Source organism: Babylonia areolata, chromosome 10 (assembly GCF_041734735.1).
Source record: "Babylonia areolata isolate BAREFJ2019XMU chromosome 10, ASM4173473v1, whole genome shotgun sequence".
NCBI classification, from domain to species: domain Eukaryota; kingdom Metazoa; phylum Mollusca; class Gastropoda; order Neogastropoda; family Buccinidae; genus Babylonia; species Babylonia areolata.
In genome coordinates, this window is record NC_134885.1 from 44,493,344 (window position 1) to 44,521,043 (window position 27,700).

The 27,700-nt window shown below is 45.0% G+C and overlaps 1 protein-coding gene across 1 annotated transcript in view; it reads left to right on the forward strand.

Annotated features, from left to right (window-relative positions):
• The first annotated feature begins 2,973 nt into the window (after nt 1-2,973).
• The window catches only part of LOC143287034 (cell surface hyaluronidase CEMIP2-like), an 82,795-nt gene continuing 58,068 nt past the window's right edge, over nt 2,974-27,700 (forward strand). Inside the window, exons 1-12 of the mRNA XM_076595048.1 lie at nt 2,974-3,049; nt 5,570-5,744; nt 9,222-9,420; nt 10,519-10,688; nt 11,686-11,812; nt 13,706-13,855; nt 14,596-14,778; nt 16,770-16,874; nt 17,204-17,388; nt 18,863-18,932; nt 21,073-21,191; nt 23,996-24,171. Coding sequence (XP_076451163.1) covers nt 5,589-5,744; nt 9,222-9,420; nt 10,519-10,688; nt 11,686-11,812; nt 13,706-13,855; nt 14,596-14,778; nt 16,770-16,874; nt 17,204-17,388; nt 18,863-18,932; nt 21,073-21,191; nt 23,996-24,171 — 1,640 coding nt within the window. The 5' untranslated portion in view covers nt 2,974-3,049; nt 5,570-5,588. The remainder of the gene's footprint in view (nt 3,050-5,569; nt 5,745-9,221; nt 9,421-10,518; nt 10,689-11,685; nt 11,813-13,705; nt 13,856-14,595; nt 14,779-16,769; nt 16,875-17,203; nt 17,389-18,862; nt 18,933-21,072; nt 21,192-23,995; nt 24,172-27,700) is intronic.

Here is a 27,700-nt window from a genome sequence, read left to right on the forward strand (position 1 = left end):
GAAGGTTGGAAGGGATGGAGGAAGGTTGGAGTGGATGGAGGAAGGTTGGAGTGGATGAAGGAAGGTTGGAAGGGATGGAGGAAGGTTGGAGTGGATGGAGGAAGGTTGGAGTGGATGGAGGAAGGTTGAAAGGGATGGAGGAAGGTTGGAGTGGATGGAGGAAGGTTGAAAGGGATGGAGGAAGGTTGGAGTGGATGGAGGAAGGTTGGAGTGGATGGAGGAAGGTTGGAAGGGATGGAGGAAGGTTGGAGTGGATGGAGGAAGGCTGTGCTGTCATCTATAAACAACGGCAGGAAGAAATCAGTAGGACCAGAACTCGGCTGAATGCGAACAATGTTCATCACTTCTTCAGGCATTCTGTCATTTCGCATGGTGACGAGGGAAAGAGAGTGGTGGCAGAGGGCGAGATAGGAGAAGAGGGGAGGAAAAAGTGAGAGACAGACAGAGAGACAGAGACGGAGAGACAGAGATGGAGAGAAAACCCATCGACCTGTATGTATCACCCCCTCCCCTCCCCACAGCCCTCCCCTCACCCCCACCCCCATTAAGGAATCCACAACCGATCGTTCCACAGTCGCTATCCAAAATCTGCTTCAGGATCTGATTTATAGCAAACAAACAACATCGAACCTGGTCCTATAACAATACATTGTTTGCATAAGCGTGGAAAGAACGCCATTGATCTACATGCATATATAGGTACGGAGGGGGAAGGGGGGAGGCGAAACAATCTAAATTATTTCATAAAACGCAAGTGGCTTTGTTGGTGAATGCATACATGTTTGTGCTTGTTTGATGTATGAGAATGAGTCTAAGAAACACACACACACACACACACACACACAAGGAGAGAGTGGGGGTAGGGGGTGGTGGGGCAGAGAGGGAGAGAGAGAACAGACATTGCCATTCCCTGCTCATTACGGGCAAAGCGCCAAGATCTGATGTAATACCGATCATCGGCAACTACCGCCATTGGGCACGACGCTGCAACAGCAGGGCTGAGTGATGAAGCAAGGCTGTGCAGACTGAAAGAGCGGGTCTGTGTCACGGGAGAACAGCTTCCTTCTGTACCCCCACATCGCTGCAGACTGAAAGAGCCGGTCTGTAGAGATGAAGACTGTGTCACGGGAGAACAGCTTCCTTCTGTACCCCCACATCGCTGCAGACTGAAAGAGCCGGTCTGTAGAGATGAAGACTGTGTCACGGGAGAACAGCTTCCTTCTGTACCCCCACATCGCTGTCTGCATTGTCTCTCGCCCTTGGCTTTTCCTGCATTGACACACATTGTCTCGATTTTCTGGAATGATAATCAAAACAACAACAACAATAATAATACTACCACTAATAATGATAACAACAACAACAACGATACTAATATTGATACTAATACTAACAACAGCAACAACAACAATAACAATAACAACAATAATAATAATAATGTATGGCATTTGTATTGCACGATGTGTGCGTGCGTCCGAGTGTTACATATTTAGAATAACTGGGTGAAGTTTTGTCATACATAAAAAAGATAACAGTGAAACATCTTTCTAGCGGAAAAACTAATGAACCAACTGGACTATATAACAAAGATTTGAAAATAAATCGAATATTAGCAACAAACTGTACTGCTGAACAATTTATCAACACTGAAGATGATTTCAGATTAGGGATGTGTGTGTGTGTGTGTGTGTGTGTGTGTGTGTGTGTGTGTGTGTGTGTGTGTGTGTGTGTGTGTGTGTGTGTGTGTGTGTGTGTGTGTGTGTGTGTGTGTGCACGTGTGTGTGTGTGTGTGTGTGTGTGTGTGTGTGTGTGTGTGTGTGTGTGTGTGTGTGTGTGTGTGTGTGCACTTGCTTCAGAACTTGGGTCATTATTATTCACTATTTCGATGAGGAAGAATGACTATCAGGGAAATGAAGATGCTGTTTTAGAGGCTATTTCATACACAGGGGTCTGCCATTTAATGATAAAAAGGTTATCACAAATTCAGATAATTCAAACTAGTACTTATATTCAATAAATCATATTATCATATTTTCTTGTGACCGCCAGTTTACAATGTCCCTCTTTTTTTAACGTATTTATTGGCATTACTGTCTATGACACACGTGACCCTTGTTTTTTAACGTATTTATTGGCATTACTGTCTATGACACACGTGACCCTTGTTTTTAAACGTATTTATTGGCAGTACTGTCTATGACACACGTGACCCTTGTTTTTTAACGTATTTATTGGCATTACTGTCTATGACACTGGTGACCCTTGTTTTTTAACGTATTTATTGGCATTACTGTCTATGACACAGGTGATTCTTGTTTTTTAACGTATTTATTGGCATTACTGTCTGACACACGTGACCCTTGTTTTTTAACGTATTTATTGGCATTACTGTCTATGGCACACGTGATCCTTTTTTCATAACTCGTTACACTTTGATCATCTTTACTGTCATTACATTCATATCATTGCTATCAACCGATCATTACAAATAATCAAAAACACACAGACACAACTAAAACATTGAAACTGAAATGAAAGCCTTCTTCAGATGACTCTCCAATTCCGGACAACAGGACGAGACTGCAAGTAAGGCGTGGACATTATTCTGAACACACAGGGGACGTTGATTAGAGAGCTAGGGGTGAGGCAGAGAAGGGGGTGGGGGGGGAGAGAGAGAGAGAGAGAGAAGGGGGGACATTTACAAAGACCCATAAAACCACAAAGGGACTGAGAATTGCAGACACAAACAGGGTTAATCAGGCGTTCAGCCCTGTCTTCCTTTCCTTCTTTCTGCTAACAGTCTAGGATCGATGGAAATACGAGAAAAAGTGCTGAGCACATAAACCTTTCCGTTATCACTGCAGTAATGACACCAGGGCTGCTATCAAATCCTTGCTTTGCTGCAGTTTATCACTGTTGAAAGCTTTTCTCAGCCTATATATACAGTGACACAGGACACTGTGACGCAGGATGCACCCTCGCCTCAAAGAATTCACCCCAAAGCAACATTTTTCTGTGTGATTGCCAAGGCACTGAGGTCTTCTTGGGGGTGAGCAAACATGTCTTGGTTCTGTTTTCCTTGTTGTTCTTGTTCTTCTTCTTTTTGTTCAACATGTTGATCTTGTTCAACATCAAGATCTTGTTGTTGCTGTTGTTGTTGCTGTTGTTGTTGTTGTTGTTCATTGCTTCCCACGTTCACGTTTCTGTTTGAGTGGGCTTTCACGTGCACGACTGTTTTTACCCTTCATGAAAACAGAAATTATCGTTTGTCACGAATAAGATTTCTGTTTCATATAAAAATGGAACATATACCCAGGCTCACACCTTCCGCCGCCACTTCCGATCAAGGACAATAACGAAATCATTTTTATCCCAACTTCCGACTCTCCAGTCCGACCAATCAGAAGGGAGCACACAAAAATCAAGCCTGTCGCTCCTTGACATTACCCCCCCTCTCTCAGAGAAAAAAACAACAACTTATAATAGTCTTTAAGTTCTTTTTTATTTTATTTTATTTTATTTTTTTTTTTTTTTTTTATAGATATGGACAAATGTTCAAATATCGTTACGGTACTGACACAATATTTACACCAGCCTTGCTACCACTAAGTGTGGAGCACCAACTGAACGTGGGTAAGTCTCTTCTCACTGAAACTTAATCCAAATGGAGTATGCAGTGACCTAATTCCGTACTGAACTGATTTTTATATAGGTCCCATCTCCTGCAAAACTCCAAGAACATGCAAGGTATGCACGCTATGCCCTTGCTTTCAATAATGATGCTCCCCCCCAGAGCACAATTTCCCTCAATGTGGGAAACGTAAGACACACCACTTGTCTCACACAGTAGACACACCACTTATCTCACACAGTAGACACACCAACTTGTCTCACACAGTAGACACACCAACTTGTCTCACACAGTAGACACACCACTTGTCTCACACAGTAGACACACCACTTGTCTCACACAGTAGACACACCAACTTGTCTCACACAGTAGACACACCACTTGTCTCACACAGTAGACACACCACTTGTCTCACACAGTAGACACACCACACTTGTCTCACACAGTAGACACACCACTTGTCTCACACAGTAGACACACCAACGTATCTCACACAGTAGACACACCAACTTGTCTCACACAGTAGACACACCAACGTATCTCACACAGTAGACACACCAACTTGTCTCACACAGTAGACACACCACTTGTCTCACACAGTAGACACACCACACTTGTCTCACACAGTAGACACACCACTTGTCTCACACAGTAGACACACCACTTGTCTCACACAGTAGACACACCACTTGTCTCACACAGTAGACACACCACTTGTCTCACACAGTAGACACACCAAACTTGTCTCACACAGTAGACACACCAACTTGTCTCACACAGTAGACACACCAAACTTGCGTCTTAAACCTCTGACACACCAACTTGTCTCACACAGTAGACACACCAAACTTGTGTCTTAAACCTCTGACACACCAACTTGTCTCACACAGTAGACACACCAAACGTGCGACTTAAACCTCTGACACACCACTTGTGTCTCAAACTATCACCACACTTATCACGTCATAACAATAATAATATAAAAAGAAAGAAAAACAAGAGAGGAAAGGCCTTCAAGAATCACTTGTGATACACTTTTTAAAAAAATCTGATTGTTAAAATGTGTTCTGTATTTGTTATTATAAAGCTTCAGGTTAAAAAAAAAGAAAAGAAAAAAGAAAAAAAGACAGAAAGAAAGAAAAAGAAAGAAAAAACCATGAAGGCATATTCGAACCCCGCGTGTTCGGGTGAGAAGAAACTGTCTGTCTCAATACACTATCGTGGCTCCTTAACTGACGTTCAAAAATTTAACATTTAAACATACTTTTTTTAAGGGCGAAATAAATCGATTGCAGTATTCGCAATGAGAACGCCGTTTAAATCATATTATTCTGGTGTATCTTGGGCATTCAGAAAATCTTTTAGGGCAATTAAGAATTCTTTTTAGGATCTAGATAGATGTACAAGTTTAGTTACACCCGCCGGGAATGTACATGGTCGATTCAATTTCTCTTTTATGTTCATTCTAGTTTTATAGTTTTAAAGTTAATATGAAAATTGAGTATTTTGTTAACACACACACACACACACACACACACACACACACACACACACACACAGAGAAAGAGAGAGGGGGGGGGGGGATCCGTGAATGAGATTTCATGCTGTTTTTTTGTTTTTTGTTTTTTTTTGTTTTGTTTGTTTGTTAACTCCATTGTGTTGGTAAATGGCCTGACAATTTATAACCTTGACTGGACTGGATTTCACTTGATTATCAATCTATCTATTTATCTATTATCAACTCATTCATTTATTATCTGTTTATTTATCCATCCATCCATCCATCCATCCATCTTTCCTTCCATCCATCTAGCTGTTTTTCTCTTGTTGGCTGTCTGATTGCTTGCTTGTTCAGTTTCTTCCTACCAATAGTTTTTTTTTTCCCATTCATTCATTCTTTCTTTCTTTCTTTCACTCTTTCTTCCTGTTGGGAAACAGGCAGGCAGATAATACAGACATGTCACGGTCTCGGCTGCTGCTACTGTGCACGGCCTTGCTGACGTCATGGTGTGACGTCACTTCCGGCGAGTGCCCCTGGCTCCAGTCGGGTTTGGAGCGGTGGAGTAACATTTCCACTTGGCCCCAGAACACCCTGCCTGGGTTCGAATCCGAGGTGCGTGCGCGCGCGCGCGCGCGCGCGCGTGTGTGTGTGTGTGTGTGTGTGTGTGTGTGTGTATGTGTGTGTGTGTTTGTGTGTGTCTGTGTGTGTTTGTGTGTGTTTGTGGCAAATGGCAGGCCCGTCCACTCTTTGATGTTGTCGAGGCAGGTGGCGCGAGCTGACCAGGCAGTCATCCATGGTGCCCCAACGACCCACCCACGGGTCAAGGGATAGATGAGATGATGAGATGAGAGTGTGTGTTTGTGTGTGTCTGTGTGCACTAAAGTGTTTTTCCGCGCGCGCAAGCTTTTGATGTTTTTGCTGTATTAATATCATTTTTCATGATCATATCGGCTATCATTGGGAGTGTAGTTGTCGTCTCCATCAAACTTAATTTGTTTTCGAGTATTTCGTTTCAATACTGTCATCATATAAAAACGGGGCCTCCAACACTGATCACTGTGATCACATGTCAACACTGATCACTGTGATCACAACGCCACGGGGCCTCCAACACTGATCACTGTGATCACAACGCCATGCCGAAACGGGGCCTCCAACACTGATCACTGTGAGCACAACGCCACGGGGCCTCCAACACTGATCACTGTGATCACAACGCCATGCCGAAACGGGGCCTCCAACACTGGTCACTGTGATCACATGTCAACACTGATCACTGTGATCACAACGCCATGCCGAAACGGGGCCTCCAACACTGATCACTGTGATCACAACGCCATGCCGAAACGGGGCCTCCAACACTGATCACTGTGAGCACAACGCCATGCCGAAACGGGGCCTCCAACACTGATCACTGTGATCACAACACCATGCCGAAACGGGGCCTCCAACACTGATCACTGTGATCACAACACCATGCCGAAACGGGGCCTCCAACACTGATCACTGTGAGCACAACGCCATGCCGAAACGGGGCCTCCAACACTGATCACTGTGATCACAACGCCATGCCGAAACGGGGCCTCCAACACTGATCACTGTGATCACAACGCCATGCCGAAACGGGGCCTCCAACACTGATCACTGTGATCACAACACCATGCCGAAACGGGGCCTCCAACACTGATCACTGTGATCACAACGACACGGGGCCTCCAACACTGATCACTGTGATCACAACGACACGGGGCCTCCAACACTGATCACTGTGATCACAACGACACGGGGCCTCCAACACTGATCACTGGATCAGAAGGTCAACGGTAAACGGATTGGGAGATGGAGTCTTATCACAGTCCTAGCTATTCATTTAACGCAAAGATTGAATGACCCCCTTCCCCTGAAAGAGACTGAACTGTGCCCATCAGCATTGACAAAGGTATACCGTAAACCAGCTCATCACCAAGTTCATATTATCGTTATGCTATGACGCTGGTGAAGATGATAGTGATGGTGATGATAATATCAATGATGACGGCAGCGTTGAATGGGCGATACCTCGGCATGGCGAGTGATGACAACGAAAACGCTGATAACAGTAACGTATGATGTTGACGATGACGTTAGATGACTAGGATAGTGTTTGTGATTTTGCCCAGGGCAAAGGGGATAAAAAGTACGACGATTACTGCCTTGATGGTATTGTTTGTTATTCCTTGATGGTATTGTTTATTGCTGCCTTGATGGTATTGTTTATTGCTGCCTTGATGGTATTGTTTATTGCTGCCTTGATGGTATTGTTTATTGCTGCCTTGATGGTATTGTTTATTGCTGCCTTGATGGTATTGTTTATTGCTGCCTTGATGGTATTGTTTATTGCTGCCTTGATAGTATTGTTTATTGCTGCCTTGATGGAATTGTTTATTACTGCCTTGATGGTATTGTTTATTGCTGCCTTGATGGTTTATTGCTGCCTTGATGGTATTGTTTATTGCTGCCTTGATGGTATTGTTTATTACTGCCTTGATGGTATTGTTTATTGCTGCCTTGATGGTTTATTGCTGCCTTGATGGTATTGTTTATTGCTGCCTGGATGGTATTGTTTATTGCTGCCTTGATGGTATTGTTTATTGCTGCCTTGATGGTATTGTTTATTGCTGCCTTGATGGAATTGTTTATTACTGCCTTGATGGTATTGTTTATTACTGCCTTGATGGTATTGTTTATTGCTGCCTTGATGGTATTGTTTATTACTGCCTTGATGGAATTGTTTATTGCTGCCTTGATGGTTGCTGCCTTGATGGTATTGTTTATTGCTGCCTTGATGGTTGCTGCCTTGATGGCATTGTTTATTGCTGCCTTGATGGTATTGTTTATTGCTGCCTTGATGGTATTGTTTATTGCTGCCTTGATGGTATTGTTTATTACTGCCTTGATGGTATTGTTTATTGCTGCCTTGATGGTATTGTTTATTACTGCCTTGATGGAATTGTTTATTACTGCCTTGATGGTATTGTTTATTACTGCCTTGATGGTATTGTTTATTGCTGCCTTGATGGTATTGTTTATTACTGCCTTGATGGTATTGTTTATTGCTGCCTTGATGGTATTGTTTATTGCTGCCTTGATGGTATTGTTTATTGCTGCCTTGATGGTATTGTTTATTGCTGCCTTGATGGTTGCTGCCTTGATGGTATTGTTTATTGCTGCCTTGATGGTATTGTTTATTGCTGCCTTGATGGTATTGTTTATTGCTGCCTTGATGGTATTGTTTATCATATTGTAGCTGTTTGTTTGGTGTGGGTTTTGTTTTTTGTTTTTTTTTGGGGGGGGGTTATATTTGCAACCGAAGTAAAAGGACCCACTGTAAGAAAAAACATGTGGGAAATAAAGGAATATGACTGGCCGACACAAACCTTTCACATGATACTATTATATATTACCATGTAAGCATATCACTTGCACACACAGACACACAAATACAGACACCGACACAAACACCGACATAGACAGACAGACACACAGACAGATAGACAGACACACACACACACACACACACACACACACACACACACACACACACACACACACACACACACACAGAGGCCCGCATGTATTATTGTATTGTAATTGCTCATCATGATGGTGACAGTATCTACTGCTGCTCCTGCTGGTAATGGTAATGGTGATGATGATGGTGATGATGATGGTGATGATGATGATGGTGATGATGGTGGTGGTAGTGGTGGTAGTGATGGTGATGGTGGTGATGATGATGGTGATGATGATGATGATGATGATGGCGATGATGGTGATGATGGTGATGGTAGTGGCAGTGGTGGTAGTGAAGGTGATGGTAGTGATGATGATGGTGATGATGATGGTGATGGTGGTTATGGTGATGGTGATTATGGTGATGATGATGATTATAGTGGTGGTAATGGTGATAATAATAATGGTGATAGTGATGATGTTGATGATGATGGTGATGGTGGTGATGGTGATGATGATGATGAGAGAGAGAGAGAGAGAGAGAGATGTATATCAGTCAGCCATATATATATATATGGCCCCGTCCCCTCACTGCAGGTGGTGATCACAGGCAAGGTCCTGCTAGACATGCAGCCACCCGCCCTGAGTACGATCCGGGTGGAGGCGGGTGGGTCCCTGGTGTGGGGCGACGTGGACGGCCTGGTGCTGAACGTGACCTACATCCACGTACTGGGCAGTCTGCACATCGGCAGCCAGGACTGCCGCTTCACCAAGAGGGCCACCATCAACCTGTACGGTGAGCTGAGGAGCTGGAGGGACGAGGGGGGAGGTGGAGTGAGGGAGGAGAGGTGGTGGTGGTAGGGGGGGGGGATAACTGATAACTTGCGCGATGAATTTGTTTAAAGTGAAGAGGAACTGCGCAACGTCGACCTCACTCTCTCGTCCGGGTTCACCAATTTCCAGTGGCAAGACTAAGTCGAGACGACTGGAGGATGAGCACGGATGCAGTGGATGACCAAGATATCCTTTCGGTATCTCATCTTGCTCTCTGCACTCCACAGTGCGTTGCTGTAACCGCTTTCCTCTCCGTTGAACCGACAGGTTTCTTCCGCAGATTCTGCCGGATCCAAACTTCACATGCATGGGTAGACACACCCCGGGGGCCAACCGCGTGTAGCATGCACACAGCACGGTGGAGCTAGATGGCCGTCGATGGCTCTCCTGAGCCGACGCCCTTTTATGGATCTCGGTTTTAGTTCCATAAGGGTGTCTAACCACCCGCCTCACCAGTCCCGGAAGGCAGCGGTGGGAGTGCCGGTTTAGTCGCCGGCAACCCGACCCTGAACAGGTTGTACTGGATTTACAGGTTACCAGTAGCAATCTATCTAATGACCTGACCTGAAGGGTGGCTGGATGAGCAATATCCACATGACTTCCGCTCCACTCCTCTGTGTAACTGGCGGAGTTCACGTCTACGCAGTGTGAATACTACTCATTCCGTCTCAAGCGGAAAAAAAAAAGTGGATGAAGCCAATGGGTGCATTGAGGGGGGGAAGGTTGTTGGGAAGGGAGGGGGGTGGGGGGTGGGGCGGTTGGTGGGAGCATGGAGCGGTTGGTGAGAGAGGAGGTGCTGGAGTTGTGAATGAATGAATGAATCTATTTTCCAACGGTGAAGATATTAGCACTTTGGCCGACTTACACATCTGCCGTTGTTCTAAGAGACACACAAACATGTACGCATATAAATGTAGTTATACTGAATACTTAATACATGTATAATGTACGAGTATAACACAGCGTCAAACTGAGAGACACAACATCGCTCACATGGATGAATGTATAGCTTTCACTGCGTGGCTGACTGAGTCACACAATCGCTGTGTCTGTCCAACAGGTCTGTCCAACAGTGTGCACAAGACAGAGGAGTTCGCGGGGAAGTTTGTGGGGGTGGATGATGGGGGGACTCTGGAGGTTCACGGGGAGGACAAGCTGCCATGGACCAAACTGGCCCACACTGTGCCTGCCGCCCGGGATGTGCCATGTGCTGCGCTGTATGACCACCAGGTGTGTGTGTGTGTGTGTGTGTGTGCGAGAGAGAGAGAGAGTGTGTGTGTGTATGAGAGAGAGACAGAGTGTGTGGGGGGGGGGGGAGAGAAAGAGAGAGAGAGAGTATGTATGTGTGTGTGTGTGTGTGTGTGTGTGTGTTGTGTTGTGTGTGAGAGAGAGAGAGAGAGTGAGTGTGTGTGTGTACGAGAGAGAAAGAGAGAGAGTGTGTGAGAGAGAGAGAGAGAGAGTGAGCGAGAGAGAGAGAGAGTGTGTGTGTGTGTGTGTGTGAGAGAGAGAGAGAGAGAGAGAGAGAGAGAATGTGTGTGTGTGTGTGCGTGCGTGCGTGTGTGTGTGTGTGTGTGTGTGTGTGTGTGTGAGTGAGTGAGAGAGAGAGAGTGTATGTGTGTGTGTGTGTGTGAGTGTGTGTGTGTGTGTGTGTGTGTGAGAGTGTGTGTGTGAGTGTATGTGTGTGTGTGTGTGTGTGTGTGTGTGTGTGTACGCATATACGCGTTCGTACTCGTGAACATGTTTAAGATGTTTATATATGTATGAGGTGGTAAATCTTAAGGAACGCGTTTAAAGGGGGAGGGGAGTAGTCTACATACACACATACACGCATAAATATGCACCTACAAAAAGACAGACACACACACACAGACACACAGACACACACACACACGAGCGCACGCACGCACTCTCACACACACACATACACGCATAATTACGCACTTACATATGCAGACATACACACACACACACACGCGCGCGCGCACCTACACATAAAGACAGACAGACAAACAGACATATACAGATATACACACACAGACACACAGATACACACACACACACACACACACACTTGCACACACACACACACACACACACACACACACACACACACACACACATAATTATGCACCTACACATACATACAGACAGACAGACACACACACACACACACACACACACACACACACACACACACAGGGGCAGGCAGTGTGCATGACGTGTGCAGACGTCCACTCTGGGGCTGGAGACGAAGGCAGGCCTGCACGTGATGGTGTGGAACGGTGACGGCAGTGTTCGGGACTTCAACGTCTTCACCACAGCCAACTACGACTCTTTGCATCTGATGCTGGACAGTGCGTGCTTTTCTGTCTGTGTCTCTTGTTGTCTCCTGCATCTTTGGCCCTGTTCTGCACTCCCTGTGTCTGTCTGTCTGTCTGCCTGCACACACACACACACACACACACACACACACACACACACAGAGTGAAACCCTCTAAGTGCTATGTGCACTGTACTTGAGTACAGTGTGAGTGCGTGTGAATGACTAGTGCGAAAGCGCTTTGATTTGTCTCTGCACAAGATTCAGCGCTATATAAATACCATTATTATTATTATTATTAACTACATAAAATCGTTAAAGGCAGGCAGGTAGAATAGCTGTGTGTGTTTCCACTGAAAACGGATGGCTGTGAAACACAGCATAGAAAGAGCTGCACAACAGGATTTCCCTGGGCTAAACTGAGCCTCCATTGTCAAGGGAAGGTTGGGGTAACATACATATGTGCATTACACCTTGCAGGGTGCCCATGCATATGTGTGTGTGTGTGTGTGTGTGTGTGTGTGTGTGTGTGTGTGTGACAGGACAGGACAGACCGGGACTGGTTATTTAGCAGATCTGGACTTTTTGGCCAAGTTCACTCCAAGTTCGTTTCATGGACTTTGGTCTGGTTAGGTCTGGTTCACTTTGGTTTGGTTAGGTCTGGTTCACTTTGGTCTGGTTAGGTCTGGTTCACTTTGGTTTGGTTAGGTCTGGTTCAGGTTTGGTTAGGTCTGGTTCAGGTTTGGTTAGGTCTGGTTCACTTTGGTGTGGTTAGGTCTGGTTCAGGTTTGGTTAGGTCTGGTTCAGGTTTGGCTAGGTCTGGTTCAGGTTTGGTTAGGTCTGGTTCACTTTGGTTTGGTTAGGTCTGGTTCAGGTTTGGTTAGGTCTGGTTCAGGTTTGGTTAGGTCTGGTTCAGGTTTGGTTAGGTCTGGTTCACTTTGGTTTGGTTAGGTCTGGTTCAGGTTTGGTTAGGTCTGGTTCACTTTGGTTTGGTTAGGTCTGGTTCACTTTGGTCTGGTTAGGTCTGGTTCAGGTTTGGTTAGGTCTGGTTCACTTTGGTTTGGTTAGGTCTGGTTCAGGTTTGGATAGGTCTGGTTCACTTTGGTGTGGTTAGGTCTGGTTCACTTTGGTGTGGTTAGGTCTGGTTCACTTTGGTTTGGTTAGGTCTGGTTCAGGTTTGGTTAGGTCTGGTTCACTTTGGTTTGGTTAGGTCTGGTTCACTTTGGTCTGGTTAGGTCTGGTTCACTTTGGTTTCATTTCATTTGATCAGATCTGGATAAAGATCCTTTTTTCTTAAAATCCTCGTTTGACTTTGATATCAGTTGGTTTTCTTTCCTTTGATGTGATTTCATTAAGGAAAGACTTCCTTTTGTCCCCCTTCTTTCCCAAACGACCTATTCTCCGTCAAGCATTCAAGTCGATGGAATGAACCAGACAAGGTTTCTGTGTTCTCTGGATCTTTACAGCCTTCTCTGGACACTTCCTGGAGCAGTCTGGATACACTTGTTGACAGAAAGAGTCTGATACACTTGTTGACAGAAAGAGTCTGATACACTTGTTGACAGAAAGAGTCTGATACACTTGTTAACAGAAAGAGTCTGATACACTTGTTGACAGAAAGAGTCTGATACACTTCTTAACAGAAAGAGTCTGATACACTTGTTGACAGAAAGAGTCTGATACACTTGTTGACAGAAAGAGTCTGATACACTTCTTAACAGAAAGAGTCTGATACACTTGTTGACAGAAAGAGTCTGATACACTTGTTGACAGAAAGAGTCTGATACACTGAAGGGAGGGGAGAGGAATGAAGGGAATTTTGTTCATTTCATCTTTATGGTTATATTTATGGTGGACTGATAAAGCAAGCGACTGGCTGACATATGCCTTCAGTGTGACTGTTTGGTTTGTGTTGTATTGCCCACAGACTTACCAGACGACGTGGTGATCGCCGCGGCTGTGAGGGTATCGATTCCGACGCGCACAGAGTCCGCACTTCAGGCGTTGGAGACCCTGGGTTCAAACCTCATTCGATCTGTTGAGGCAGACCAGAGATTCGCCTTCATTGTGCAGAAAGGCAGCTTCCTTTTTACATTTATGTCATTGTTGTTTTGCTTCTTACTCATGTTGCAGTTGTTGTTTTTTGTTGTTGTTGTTTTTTTGTGACTGTTGTTATTATTGGCCTTTCTTCCTTGCTTCCTTCCTTGCTTCCCTCCTTTCTGTCTTCCTTCACACTTTGCTGATGCCAGTCTCCTCGAGTTAAGATGACAAATACATACTGTATGTAACCAGAAGTTTGAATCGATCGAAAAAGATCAACGTCTGTTGACATTTAGGATGCTTGTGTTTGTCCCTTCTGTATCTGTGTCCCCACTCTGAAGATATCAGTTATGCTCACTTTGATGTTTATGGCCACATGCTCAAGATGTTTATCATTTTTACATCCACATTTATACATTATCCTTTCACCCTTTCATATCTATACCCCCCCTCCATCCCCCAGCACCCCCCCCCCCCCCGCCCCCGACACACACACACACACTCCAATGACCTTCATTCTGTGTCTATGTCCACACACCGAAGATGTCTATCATGTTGTGTGTGACATCTGCTGTCTATGTCCACACACCGAAGATGTCTATTATGTTGTGTGTGACATCTGCTGTCTACGTCCACACACCGAAGATGTCTATCATGTTGTGTGTGACATCTGCTGTCTACGTCCACACACCGAAGATGTCTATCATGTTGTGTGTGACATCTGCTGTCTATGTCCACACACCGAAGTTCCGTGTGACATGTGTATATGTATCCAAGGTGTCCCGAGCTCTGTGCGAGAGGCTGTGGACAATGATGACGTCATGCACCTGTTCCACGAGGCCGGCGACCTGCATTTCGAGGTGGCCTCCATGTCCGCCCGGGTGAACTTCCGGGTGTTGGATGGTGAGGTGGCTCGCCCCAAGATCACTCTGGTGCACAGCGCCAGGTCCTGGAGAGTCGGTCAGTCTTTTAAAAAAAATTATTTATTTATTTATTTACTTATCTACTTATTCATTTATTTGGTTGATTTGTTGATTGATTAATATAAAACAAAAATAATCGATCAATTTATTGATTCATTTTTTCTTCTTTCCTTTTTTTAATTTTTTTTTTTTTTGAGGGGGGGTGGGGGGCTGGAGGGGGGTTTGTTTGTTTGTTTGTTGCACACGTTGGTGATGTTTTGAGAATTGTTTATGTTAGGCTTATATGTGGAATTAGTCCCGGTTTCTGTTTTCAAACGACAGAGAAATATACAGGAAACAAAGACAATTATAGAAAACCAGAATATATTTTAACTCATTCTACCCCACAGCTACATACTGCCCCATTTCCCCTGGATCAGCACTGCATGAGATCACTGCAGTAAATAAAACAGGGTGGTTCACCAAAACGGCGAAATGGTCAGACAAAGCTTGATTTCCATGCTTCTGGAATCCGTGAATGGTTCAGCTTTGAATGCCCACTGTGCAATGCAAGAATAAATAAAATTAGAATAGTGTGCTGGTACAAAAATACTCGTACCTGGTCATCAGAGGAAATAATTATGGTACGGGTTAACTCGTACCCAGAGCAGAATGAGTTGACAGATGAATCAAAGTTTCTGCTGATGACTCAGTTTTAATGACTTTGACATCATAGTCGTGTGGTTGTCGCAGATGATGCAACCAACTACATACGTCATCGTCAGAATGACCTTCCCGGTGCTGGTGACGCAGTCTGAGTGGTGGGTGGTGTCAACACATCAACAGTACTGACGTTGCATCTAATGCGATTACAATGCAGCTGCCATAATAGTATAGTGAAATTAGCAAAGTGATAGTATACCTACCAATGATGCAAACCAAATGACGTCAACTAAACGCCAGGTGATGTGAACCTACTGAGGTGCCCATGCTCGACTGACTTCAAACAAACGTGAAGAATAATAGAATAATTAGAATATATATATATATATATATATATATATATATATATATATATATAATCGCATTGGTGATGCGTGTCTTTCAATCTTGGTGACGTCAACATAAGATAAGATAAGATAAGATAAGAATAACTTTATTATCTCCAACTGGAGAAATTTGGTCAGGTGCATTATCACAACATAGACAAGTAAACAACATGGGGACCATAACTGTAAAAGTCAACAACAGCTTTTACGAATATTACGAAGATACAAATGTAAAAAATATCACATACATCATTTCAGACATACATCCACACACTGCAGGTAATAACTAGTATTCTTAATGTAAAAACAGAAAGAATTAAGAAACATTATTTGAATATGATTATAAACATAGCCTACTATACTGCACATTGATTATAATAGACAGATAAAATAAGAATAAAGATGAATTGTGGAAAACCACAACCAGATAATCAGTACACACCCGCACCCCCTCTCCCCCCCCCCTCCCCCCCACCCCACACACGCGGATTACTTGATTAAACAAGAGTAATAAACATATGTTCTCAAATAAAAGCATTTAACATATTTGCTTTTAAAAACATTGCAATTAATTATTACACCGTAATTATTAAACAGAAATATATTTAGAATATGGACGTTAGCATTAGACAGATTTGCAGATTTGCACCTGGTGACATCAACAGAGAAATGACATCGTCGTTGCACGTGACACATCTTGGTGACGTCAGTATTGAAAGGACATCGGTGTTGTGACATGATTTTGGTAACATTAACAGGGAGGGGGCGGGGAGCGGGGGGGGGGGGGGGGTCATTTCTCTTGGTTATGACACAATCTCTGTCACGTCAGTATGACACTGATTTTGTATGTGACGCACAATTTTGTGATGCAAACGTAAATACACCAGCAATGGTGCTGCATGAAACTTTGTGACGTCAATGCAGACATCGAACGGATGCTGCGTATCAGGTTAATTTTGGTGACGTCACAGTCTAAACAAACACGGTCCTGACGTTGCAGGTGACGCAGTCGTGGTGACGTCAACGGACTATGATTGGCGTCAGGCGGAGGTAAAACACCTGGTGGAGTGTACAGACTGCGCTGATAACCAGATCAGACTGGATGGTCAGTGACTTTATCTATTTATTTGTTTATTTATCTATTTACTTATTTATCAGTCAGTTTATTTATCTATTTTTCATGTATTATTTTTCTACTTGTTTTTACATTCATCATTCATTTCTTTATTTATCTATCTATCTATCTATCTATCTATCTATCTATCTATCTATCTATGGTGTGTGTGTGTGTGTGTGTGTGTGTGTGTGTGTGTGTGTGTGTGTGTGTGTGTGTGTGTGTGTGTGTGTGTGTGCGCGCGCGCGCGCGCGCCTAAAACAACAACAATAATATTTAAAAAAACAAAAACAGAGAAATGTTTCATTTCTCCGTCTCAGAGCCGTTCCAGTACATGCATTACGGGGAGATCACCTACAATGTGGATGAACGGGCCGAGGTGGCGCTGCTGACCCGGAACATCCTGTTTGAAGGACAGCTGGAGGAGAGCTGTTATTTCTTCACCGACTTTGAACAGCTGCTGTGTGACCGCTTCCAGGAGGACATGTATGGCGGGCATGTCAAGGTCAGTGAGGTGCTTTTTGACTCACTTGTGTAAACAAAGTGTCTATGTTTTAACCCGGTGTTCCGTTGTCTGTGTGTGTGTGTGTGTGTGTGTGCGCGTGTGTGCGCGTGTGTGTCTGTGTGTCCGTGGTAAACTTTAACATTGAAATTTTCTCTGCAAATACTTTGTCAGTTGACACCAAATTAGGCATAAAAATAGGAAAAATTCAGTTCTTTCCAGTCATCTTGTTTAAAACAATATTGCACCTCTGGGATGGGCACAAAAAAATAAAAAAATGAAGCCTAATTATATGCAAACTGCATTTACTGTTATATTTATATTTTTTGTATTCTCTAAACTTGGCACTTTGATCTGATATTCGACACAACAAGAGCAGTCATTACTATCATTTTTTGTTCAAACAGGAACTTCTTTTGCTAAGCATGGAAGTTTTATTTATTTTGCAAACGTTTGGTGTAGATAGTGAAAAAGGGAAATTACTCTGTAATTAATGCTAGGGGACTTAATTTGCTTTAAACTGATCATTCTCATCTTAAACATTACATTTTGAAATTATACTCAATACATAAAAAGCTTGGATTTAAAAAAAAAGTGTATCACAAGTGAGTCTTGAAGCCCTTGCCTCTCTTGTATTTATTTATTTAGAGAATTGAAGACAAATGAAAATCGATACATGAATAAATTTATTCATTCATTCATTTATTTTTGTTGATTAAAAAAAATTCTTTCATCAGTCCTACATTCTTTATCCTCAGTGCAAAGACCGTCCCCAAAATAAAATGAACAGTTGAATGAATAAAATGAAAAGACAGAGAGACAAAGAGAGGTGGGAGCTGTTTACAATGAGCTAATGATGATGATGATGATGATTTTATGGTGGTGGTGGTGAAGAAGAAGTGGACGATGATGATAATGATGATTTTATGGTGGTGGTGGTGAAGAAGAAGTGGACGATGATGATGACGATGATGATGATGATTTTATGGTGGTGGTGAAGAAGAAGAAGAAGAAAGAAGAAGTGGACGATGATGATGATGATGATGATTTTATGGTGGTGGTGAAGAAGAAGAAGTGGACGATGATGATGATGATGATGACGATTTTATGGTGGTGGTGAAGAAGCAGAAGAAGAAGAAGAAGAAGAAAGAAGAAGTGGACGATAACGACGATGATGATGATGATTTTATGGTGGTGGTGAAGAAGAAGAAGAAGAAGAAGTGGACGATGACGACGATGATGATGATGATTTTATGTTGGTGGTGAAGAAGAAGAAGAAAGAGGAAGTGGACGATGATGATGATGATGATGACGATGACGACGATGATGATGATGAATCTGCAAACCAGAAGAAAAAAAAGCGAGCATACTTGATGAAAGGATTTGTTGCTCAAGAGCTGAACACACGTTTGTTTTTCCTCCTCTTCCTCCTTCTCCTCCTCCTCCTCCTCCTCCTTCTTCTTCTGTGTGTACACAGGCAGTAATGGGGTCCACAATTCACGTGGAGGGTGCAGAGTTTTACCACATGGGACAGCAGCACATTGCGGGTGAGTGTTCTACACAATGCACCTTTGAGGATCTCGTATAATGTCTGTATCAGCACGTGCATCCTTATCCTGCTGCTGGACAGTCTTTATGACAATGTAGCAAACACAAAGCTCTGTCTTGTTGTTTCTTCCTTGGTCATCATCACCAAGTTCGTATTCATAATTATGATCGTCATCGATCTCCTAATGATTTTAAGATCGTTCTCATACCTGTTAATGCCTTAGTCAGATCTTCTAATAGTTTTAAGATTGTTCTCATGACTGTTAATGTCTTTGTCAGATCTCCTAATGGTTTAATGAAGATCGTTCTCATGACTGTTAATGTCTTTGTCAGATCTTCCAATGGTTTAATGAAGATCGTTCTCATGGCTGTTAATGCCTTTGTCAGATCTCCCAATGGTTTTAATGAAGATCGTTCTCATTACTGTTAATGTCTTTATCAGATCTCCTAATGGTTTAATGAAGATCGTTCTCATGGCTGTTAATGCCTTTGTCAGATCTTCTAATGGTTTAATGAAGATCGTTCTCATGACTGTTAATGCCTTTGTCAGATCTTCCAATGGTTTAATGAAGATCGTTCTCATGACTGTTAATAACTTTGTCATGATTTTCTGTTTGCTTGGGGGCTTTAGTTTAGTCACCAGACACCATCATTTTCGTAGTCATCATCGTCATCTTTATCATCATCATCGTCAGTGTCGTCCTCGCTGGCATAAGAACATCATCGTCATTGTGTCAGTTGGGGATGAAAATGCAGTTATTGAAAATATAAAATTGAATGTAATAATTTCCTGGGGTTTACTCATTTATTTCTTCACTTATTGTATCGTCTATCTATCTATCTATCTATCTATCTATCTATCTATCTATCTGTTGAAGAGGATATTACTCACAGCCTCGTTTAGATGAGACCTCGGAGAGCTCACTTTCGAACTGCATAGTGTTCAGCCGGTTAGGTTAAAAGATTTGAAGGGTCTAGGTCTCTGTCTGCCCCCCCCCCCCCCCCCCTCTCTCTCTCTCTCTCTCTCTCTCCCTCCCCCCTCTCCCTCCCCCCTCCCTCCCTCTTCATGCATGTCCACATTATTCCCCCGCCCCCCACCCCTCTCTCTCTCTCCCTCCCCCCCTCTCCCTCCCTATGCATGTCCACATTATTCCCCCCCTCTCTCTCTCTCCCTCCCCCTCTCCCTCCCTCTTCATGCATGTCCACATTATTCCCTCTCTCTCTCCCTCCCCCCTCTCCCCCCCTCTTCATGCATGTCCACATTATTCCCTCTCTCTCTCTCTCTCTCTCTCTCTCTCTCTCTCTCTCTCTCTCTCTCTCTCCCCCTCCCCCCTCTCCCCCCCTCTTCATGCATGTCCACATTATTCCCCCCCTCTCTCTCTCTCTCTCTCCCTCCCCCCTCTCCCTCCCTCTTCATGCATGTCCACATTATTCCCCCCCCCCTCTCTCTCTCTCTCTCTCTCCCTCCCCCCCTCTCCCTCCCTCTTCATGCATGTCCACATTATTCCCCCCCTCTTTCTCTCTCTCCCTCCCCCCCCTCTCCCTCCCTCTTCATGCATGTCCACATTATTCCCCACCACCCTCTCTCTCTCTCCCTCCCCCCCTCTCCCTCCCTCTTCATGCATGTCCACATTATTCCCCCCCCCTCTCTCTCTCTCTCCCTCCCCCCTCTCCCTCCCTCTTCATGCATGTCCACATTATTCCCCCCCCCTCTCTCTCTCTCCCTCCCCCCCTCTCCCTCCCTCTTCATGCATGTCCACATTATTCCCCACCACCCTCTCCCTCCCTCTTCATGCATGTCCACATTATCCCCCCTCTCTCTCTCTCTCTCTCTCTCTCTCTCCCTCTCCCTCCCTCCTTCATGCATGTCCACATTATTCCCCCCCTCTCTCTCTCTCTCTCTCTCCCTCCCCCCCTCTCCCTCCCTCTTCATGCATGTCCACATTATTCCCCACCCCTCTCTCTCTCTCTCTCCCTCCCCCCCTCTCCCTCCCTCTTCATGCATGTCCACATTATTCCCCACCCCCCTCTCCCTCCCTCTTCATGCATGTCCACATTATCCCCCCCCCTCTCTCTCTCCCTCTCCCTCCCTCCTTCATGCATGTCCACATCATTCCCCACCCCCCTGTTCACTGTCAGGGGCCTACCCACTGCACCTGCACATGATGGATAACGGCACGGGGACGTGGCTGAGGAACAACTCCATCCACGACTCCAGGACTCGGTGCATCACTGTGCACGCCACTCACAACGTGGAGGTCGGTCGTCACGTGCTTCAAATTGTGCTTGGTTCAAACAAATCTTTGATCAGAAAACATGTTATGCGTCTATGATATGTAAGCGGTTTGATTTGTGTCTGCCCACGATTTAGCGCTATATGAATAATAATAATAATATTATTATCATTGTTGTTGTTTTTAGTATTAATATTATTATCATTAGTAGTAGTAGCAGTAGTAGTATATATTTGTTAGTATTAGTATTAATATTATTATCATTAGTAGTAGTAGCAGTAGTAGTATGTACGCATAAACAGCGGAATAACACCAAGCTATCAGCTTATATCGTGCTGGAGTGTGTTCAGTTATTTCCCTTGATTTCGTTTCACGGCGGGGGAACGCTACACAAATGCAGATATGTTGAAACACATGTTTTCCAACTGCATACGTAGACTGACGGCCGCAAAAGCCGAGTGGTTGAAGCGTTGGACTTTCAATCTGAGGGTCCTGGGTTTGAATCTCGGTGACGGCGCCTGGTGGGTAAAGGGTGGAGATTTTTCTGATCTCCAAGGTCAACACATGTGCAGACCTGCTTGTGCCTGAACCCCCTTCGTGTGTATACGCACGCAGAAGATCAAATACGCACGTTAAAGATCCTGTAATCCATGTCAGCGTTCGGTGGGTTATGGAAACAAGAACACACCCAGCATGCACACCCCCGAAAACGAAGTATGGCTGCCCACATGGCGGGGTACATATACAAAACGGTCATACACGTAATGTTACATGTTTGTCTGATGTGTGTGTGTGCGTGCTTGAAATCTGATTGAACGACACAGGAAATGAATGATGAGCGCCCAGTGGCAGCCGTCAGTCGGCTAAAGGGCTTAGAGACCGGTCTCCGACCGAGGTTAGGCGTTATATAAGTATCCATATCAATCAATCAATTAATCAATCAATCAATATAAACGGCAGTCATTAGAGTCATTGTTTCCTTCTTTGAGCAGCGGTGGAGATGGATATACTCATACTTATAGAACTTACAGTAAATATAAACATGATCATTTGAAGATTCATTGTTCAGATCATAAAACAGAAAGTAAGTCAGAAAAAAAAACAATAAGTCAACAAATTAGACAAAAACAACAACAACAACAACAACACACACACACACACACACACACAAAACAAAAAACCACCAGGAGACAGATGGAGCGGGCTGAACAGCATTACACATAACCACACGTTTGATTGAAGCTGTATTATTTACACTTTTTTCCGAAGCGGATTTTCTGAGCTGAAATTACAAAGTGCGTCAAGGGTTATATATCGGATTCTATTCTTCTGGGGTGATATCCTGTACTGGAAAAGTAAGATGCTTCAGACTGTATTTTTCTTTTTTGTTATGAAGTCTATATCTTGTATTGAAATTGTAACGCTTTTCAGCTGGTATCCTTATGAAGTTATTTGGTGCTTAGATTAAAAAAAAAAGTATTTGAGATTGTAATCTGTTATGGAGCTGTTATTCAATGCTGAAATAGTAATGTTTCAGACACAGTAATGTTCCAGGCCATTGAAATACTAAAATGTTTTCGATTCTATCTGGAATGAATGTTCACGTTATGAAATAGTAAAGTATTTCAGATTGCATTGTACTGTTGTGGATATTCACGTCCTGAAACAGTAAAGCGATTCAGGTTGTATTGTACTGTTGTGGATATTCACGTCCTGAAACAGTAAAGCGATTCAGGTTGTATTGTACTGTTGTGGATATTCACGTCCTGAAACAGTAAAGCGATTCAGGTTGTATTGTACTGTTGTGGATATTCACGTCCTGAAACAGTAAAGCGATTCAGGTTGTATTGTACTGTTGTGGATATTCACGTCCTGAAACAGTAAAGCGATTCAGGTTGTATTGTGCTGTTGTGGATATTCACGTCCTGAAACAGTAAAGCGATTCAGGTTGTATTGTGCTGTTGTGGATATTCACGTCCTGAAACAGTAAAGCGATTCAGGTTGTATTGTGCTGTTGTGGATATTCACGTCCTGAAACAGTAAAGCGATTCAGGTTGTATTGTACTGTTGTGGATATTCACGTCCTGAAACAGTAAAGCGATTCAGGTTGTATTGTACTGTTGTGGATATTCACGTCCTGAAACAGTAAAGCGATTCAGGTTGTATTGTACTGTTGTGGATATTCACGTCCTGAAACAGTAAAGCGATTCAGGTTGTATTGTACTGTTGTGGATATTCACGTCCTGAAACAGTAAAGCGATTCAGGTTGTATTGTACTGTTGTGGATATTCACGTCCTGAAACAGTAAAGCGATTCAGGTTGTATTGTGCAATATATTATCTGCACTGAACGCACACAGCGACTGCTCCCTGCTTAGCGTCCTGATCTCTAATTCCATCCTAAGGAGGAAAATGGCAGAATGGTTAGACACTCAGCTGCAGAGAGTCCGTGAGGGTGTTGGTTCGAATCCCGCTCTCGCCCTTCCTTCCAAGTTTGACCGGAAAATCAAACTGAGCGTCTGGTCATTCGGATGACACGATAAACCGAGGTCCAGTGTGCAGTATGCACTTGACGCACTGAAAAAGAACCCACGGCAACAAAAGTGTTGACCTCTGGCAAAATTATACAAACAGAAATTCACTCTCATGGGTACACACATATCTGCATGCACTCAAGGCCTGACAAACGCGTTGGATTACGCTGCTGGTCAGGCATCTGCTTAGCAGATGTGGTGTGGCGTTTTTGGATATCTCCGAACACAGTGACGCCTCCCTGAGTGACTGAGACACAACCTGAAAGTGAAACAAATCCCTGTGTCCTTGCTGCAGGTGAGTGACAACGTGTGCTACCTGCACCGAGGCCACGGGTACTTCCTGGAGGACGGGGTGGAACAGAACAACAGCCTGCACCACAACCTGGGGGTGGGCACCCTCAACGGCAACATCCTCCTGTCGGACAGGAAACGGGAGTGGTGCACGTCGGGGGCACCCGATTTCATCTGCGAGTGAGCGTCCTGCTGCCTGCCTGCCTGTCTGTCTGTCTGTCTGTGTTTACTATCTCAGTCCCTGTCTCTCTGTTTCTGTCTCTGCCTGTGTGCGTGCGTGTGTGTGTGTGTGTGTGTCTGTGTGCATGCGTGTGTGTGTGTGTGTGTGTTTGTGTGGCTGTGTATCTGTGTGTGTGTGTGTGTTTGTGTGGCTGTGTATCTGTGTGTGTGCGTGTGTGTGTGTGTGTGTGTGTGTGTGTGTGTGTGTGTGTGCGCGCGTCTGTCTGTCTGTCTGTCTATCTGTCTCTGTCTCTGTTTGTCTTTTCTGCTTAAGTCTGTCTCTCTTTGTCTCTGTGTGTCTGTCTCTGTCTTATTCTGTCTCTTTCTCTGTGTTTGTGTGTGTGTGTGTGTGTGTGTCTGTCTGTCTGTCTGTCTGTCTCTGTTTGTCTCTCTCCATTTTCTTTTTAATTATTATCATTATTATTATTGTATTTTTTTGGTTTGTTTGCTTGATTAACTTCTTTTCCCCGAAGACCGGATGAAAAAAACATGTTCTTGCTTATTCCACTTCCCCCATTCAACAAAATTTATTCATTCATTTATTCGTTCATTGTCTCTCTCTCTCTCTCTCTCTCTCTCTCTCTGTGTCTGTGTGTGTGTGTGTGTGTGTGTGTGTGTCTGTCACACACACACACACACACACACACACACACACACACACACACACGCCCACACACTCTCTCTGTATGCGCGTTTGTGTATTGGAGGGGGAGGGGGGGTAGTGTTATCGTACATCTTGTTGTGGTAGTTGTAGTGCTAGTAGTTTTTGTTGTTCTACTTCACCATCATCATCATCTTCTTTATCCGCGTTCCCAAATCATGATCAGTGTGGTTTTCAGAGCTAAGTGCGCTGAACCTCAGCATGTATGGGTCAGCGTCTGTGCTGAACCTCAGCATGTATGGGTCAGTGTCTGTGCTGAACCTCAGCATGTATGGGTCAGTGTCTGTGCTGAACCTCAGCATGTATGGGGCAGTGTCTGTGCTGAACCTCAGCATGTATGGGGCAGTGTCTGTGCTGAACCTCAGCATGTATGGGGCAGTGTCTGCTGAACCTCAGCGTGTATGGGGCTGTGTCTGTGCTGAAGCTCAGCATGTATGTGGCTGTGTCTGCTGAACCTCAGCATGTATGGGGCAGTGTCTCCCCAGGCCGAGTTTGACACCAGCTGTCAGATCCTGAAGGAAGTGACCTGTTGTCTGAATGCCAGTGCCACATGGACACTCGCTGGAGTTGGGCAGCTTTATCCCGTGGAGATCAGGAGGACGTCGACAGTAGCCTGTTCTCAGCCTGATGAGAACGTCCACATGTTTGGAGGTCTTGTCTCTCAGCTGGATTAGCGAGACCGTTCTGTTCATGTTGGTGGGTAGCGACACCGTTCTGTTCATGTTGGTGGGTAGCGAGACCGTTCTGTTCATGTTGGTGGGTAGCGAGACCGTTCTGTTCATGTTGGTGGGTAGCGAGAGCGTTCTGTTCATGTTGGTGGGTAGCGACACCGTTCTGTTCATGTTGGTGGGTAGCGAGACCGTTCTGTTCATGTTGGTGGGTAGCGAGAGCGTTCTGTTCATGTTGGTGGGTAGCGAGAGCGTTCTGTTCATGTTGGTGGGTAGCGAGACCGTTCTGTTCATGTTGGTGGGTAGCGACACCGTTCTGTTCATGTTGGTGGGTAGCGAGAGCGTTCTGTTCATGTTGGTGGGTAGCGAGACCGTTCTGTTCATGTTGGTGGGTAGCGACACCGTTCTGTTCATGTTGGTGGGTAGCGAGAGCGTTCTGTTCATGTTGGTGGGTAGCGAGACCGTTCTGTTCATGTTGGTGGGTAGCGACACCGTTCTGTTCATGTTGGTGGGTAGCGAGAGCGTTCTGTTCATGTTGGTGGGTAGCGAGAGCGTTCTGTTCATGTTGGTGGGTAGCGAGAGCGTTCTGTTCATGTTGGTGGGTAGCGACACCGTTCTGTTCATGTTGGTGGGTAGCGAGACCGTTCTGTTCATGTTGGTGGGTAGCGAGACCGTTCTGTTCATGTTGGTGGGTAGCGAGACCGTTCTGTTCATTTTGGTGGGTAGCGAGACCGTTCTGTTCATTTTGGTGGGTAGCGAGACCGTTCTGTTCATGTTGGTGGGTAGCGAGACCGTTCTGTTCATTTTGGTGGGTAGCGAGACCGTTCTGTTCATGTTGGTGGGTAGCGAGACCGTTCTGTTCATGTTGGTGGGTAGCGAGACCGTTCTGTTCATTTTGGTGGGTAGCGAGACCGTTCTGTTCATGTTGGTGGGTAGCGAGACCGTTCTGTTCATGTTGGTGGGTAGCGAGACCGTTCTGTTCATGTTGGTGGGTAGCGAGACCGTTCTGTTCATGTTGGTGGGTAGCGAGACCGTTCTGTTCATGTTGGTGGGTAGCGAGACCGTTCTGTTCATGTTGGTGGGTAGCGAGACCGTTCTGTTCATGTTGGTGGGTAGCGACACCGTTCTGTTCATGTTGGTGGGTAGCGAGAGCGTTCTGTTCATGTTGGTGGGTAGCGAGACCGTTCTGTTCATGTTGGTGGGTAGCGACACCGTTCTGTTCATGTTGGTGGGTAGCGACACCGTTCTGTTCATGTTGGTGGGTAGCGAGACCGTTCTGTTCATGTTGGTGGGTAGCGAGACCGTTCTGTTCATGTTGGTGGGTAGCGAGACCGTTCTGTTCATGTTGGTGGGTAGCGAGAGCGTTCTGTTCATGTTGGTGGGTAGCGAGACCGTTCTGTTCATGTTGGTGGGTAGCGAGAGCGTTCTGTTCATGTTGGTGGGTAGCGACACCGTTCTGTTCATGTTGGTGGGTAGCGAGACCGTTCTGTTCATGTTGGTGGGTAGCGAGACCGTTCTGTTCATGTTGGTGGGTAGCGAGACCGTTCTGTTCATGTTGGTGGGTAGCGACACCGTTCTGTTCATGTTGGTGGGTAGCGAGACCGTTCTGTTCATGTTGGTGGGTAGCGAGACCGTTCTGTTCATGTTGGTGGGTAGCGAGAGCGTTCTGTTCATGTTGGTGGGTAGCGAGACCGTTCTGTTCATGTTGGTGGGTAGCGAGACCGTTCTGTTCATGTTGGTGGGTAGCGAGACCGTTCTGTTCATGTTGGTGGGTAGCGAGACCGTTCTGTTCATGTTGGTGGGTAGCGAGACCGTTCTGTTCATGTTGGTGGGTAGCGACACCGTTCTGTTCATGTTGGTGGGTAGCGAGAGCGTTCTGTTCATGTTGGTGGGTAGCGAGAGCGTTCTGTTCATGTTGGTGGGTAGCGAGAGCGCAGAATGGTCTTCACCTCCCTGCTGGATCAAGCGTTGTCTGGGTGATGCAGCAGTCTCCCTCTGGTCCCCAGTTTTCTCTGCCTGCTCGTTGCCATGGGGGGAAGGTGTGTGTGTGTGGGGGGGGGGGGGGGGGGTGGCAGAATGGTTAATACGCTTATATGCTAATACAGTGTCCGTGGTAGTCTTTGTTCGAATCCCGTTCTCGCCGCTTTCCCCAGGTTTGATT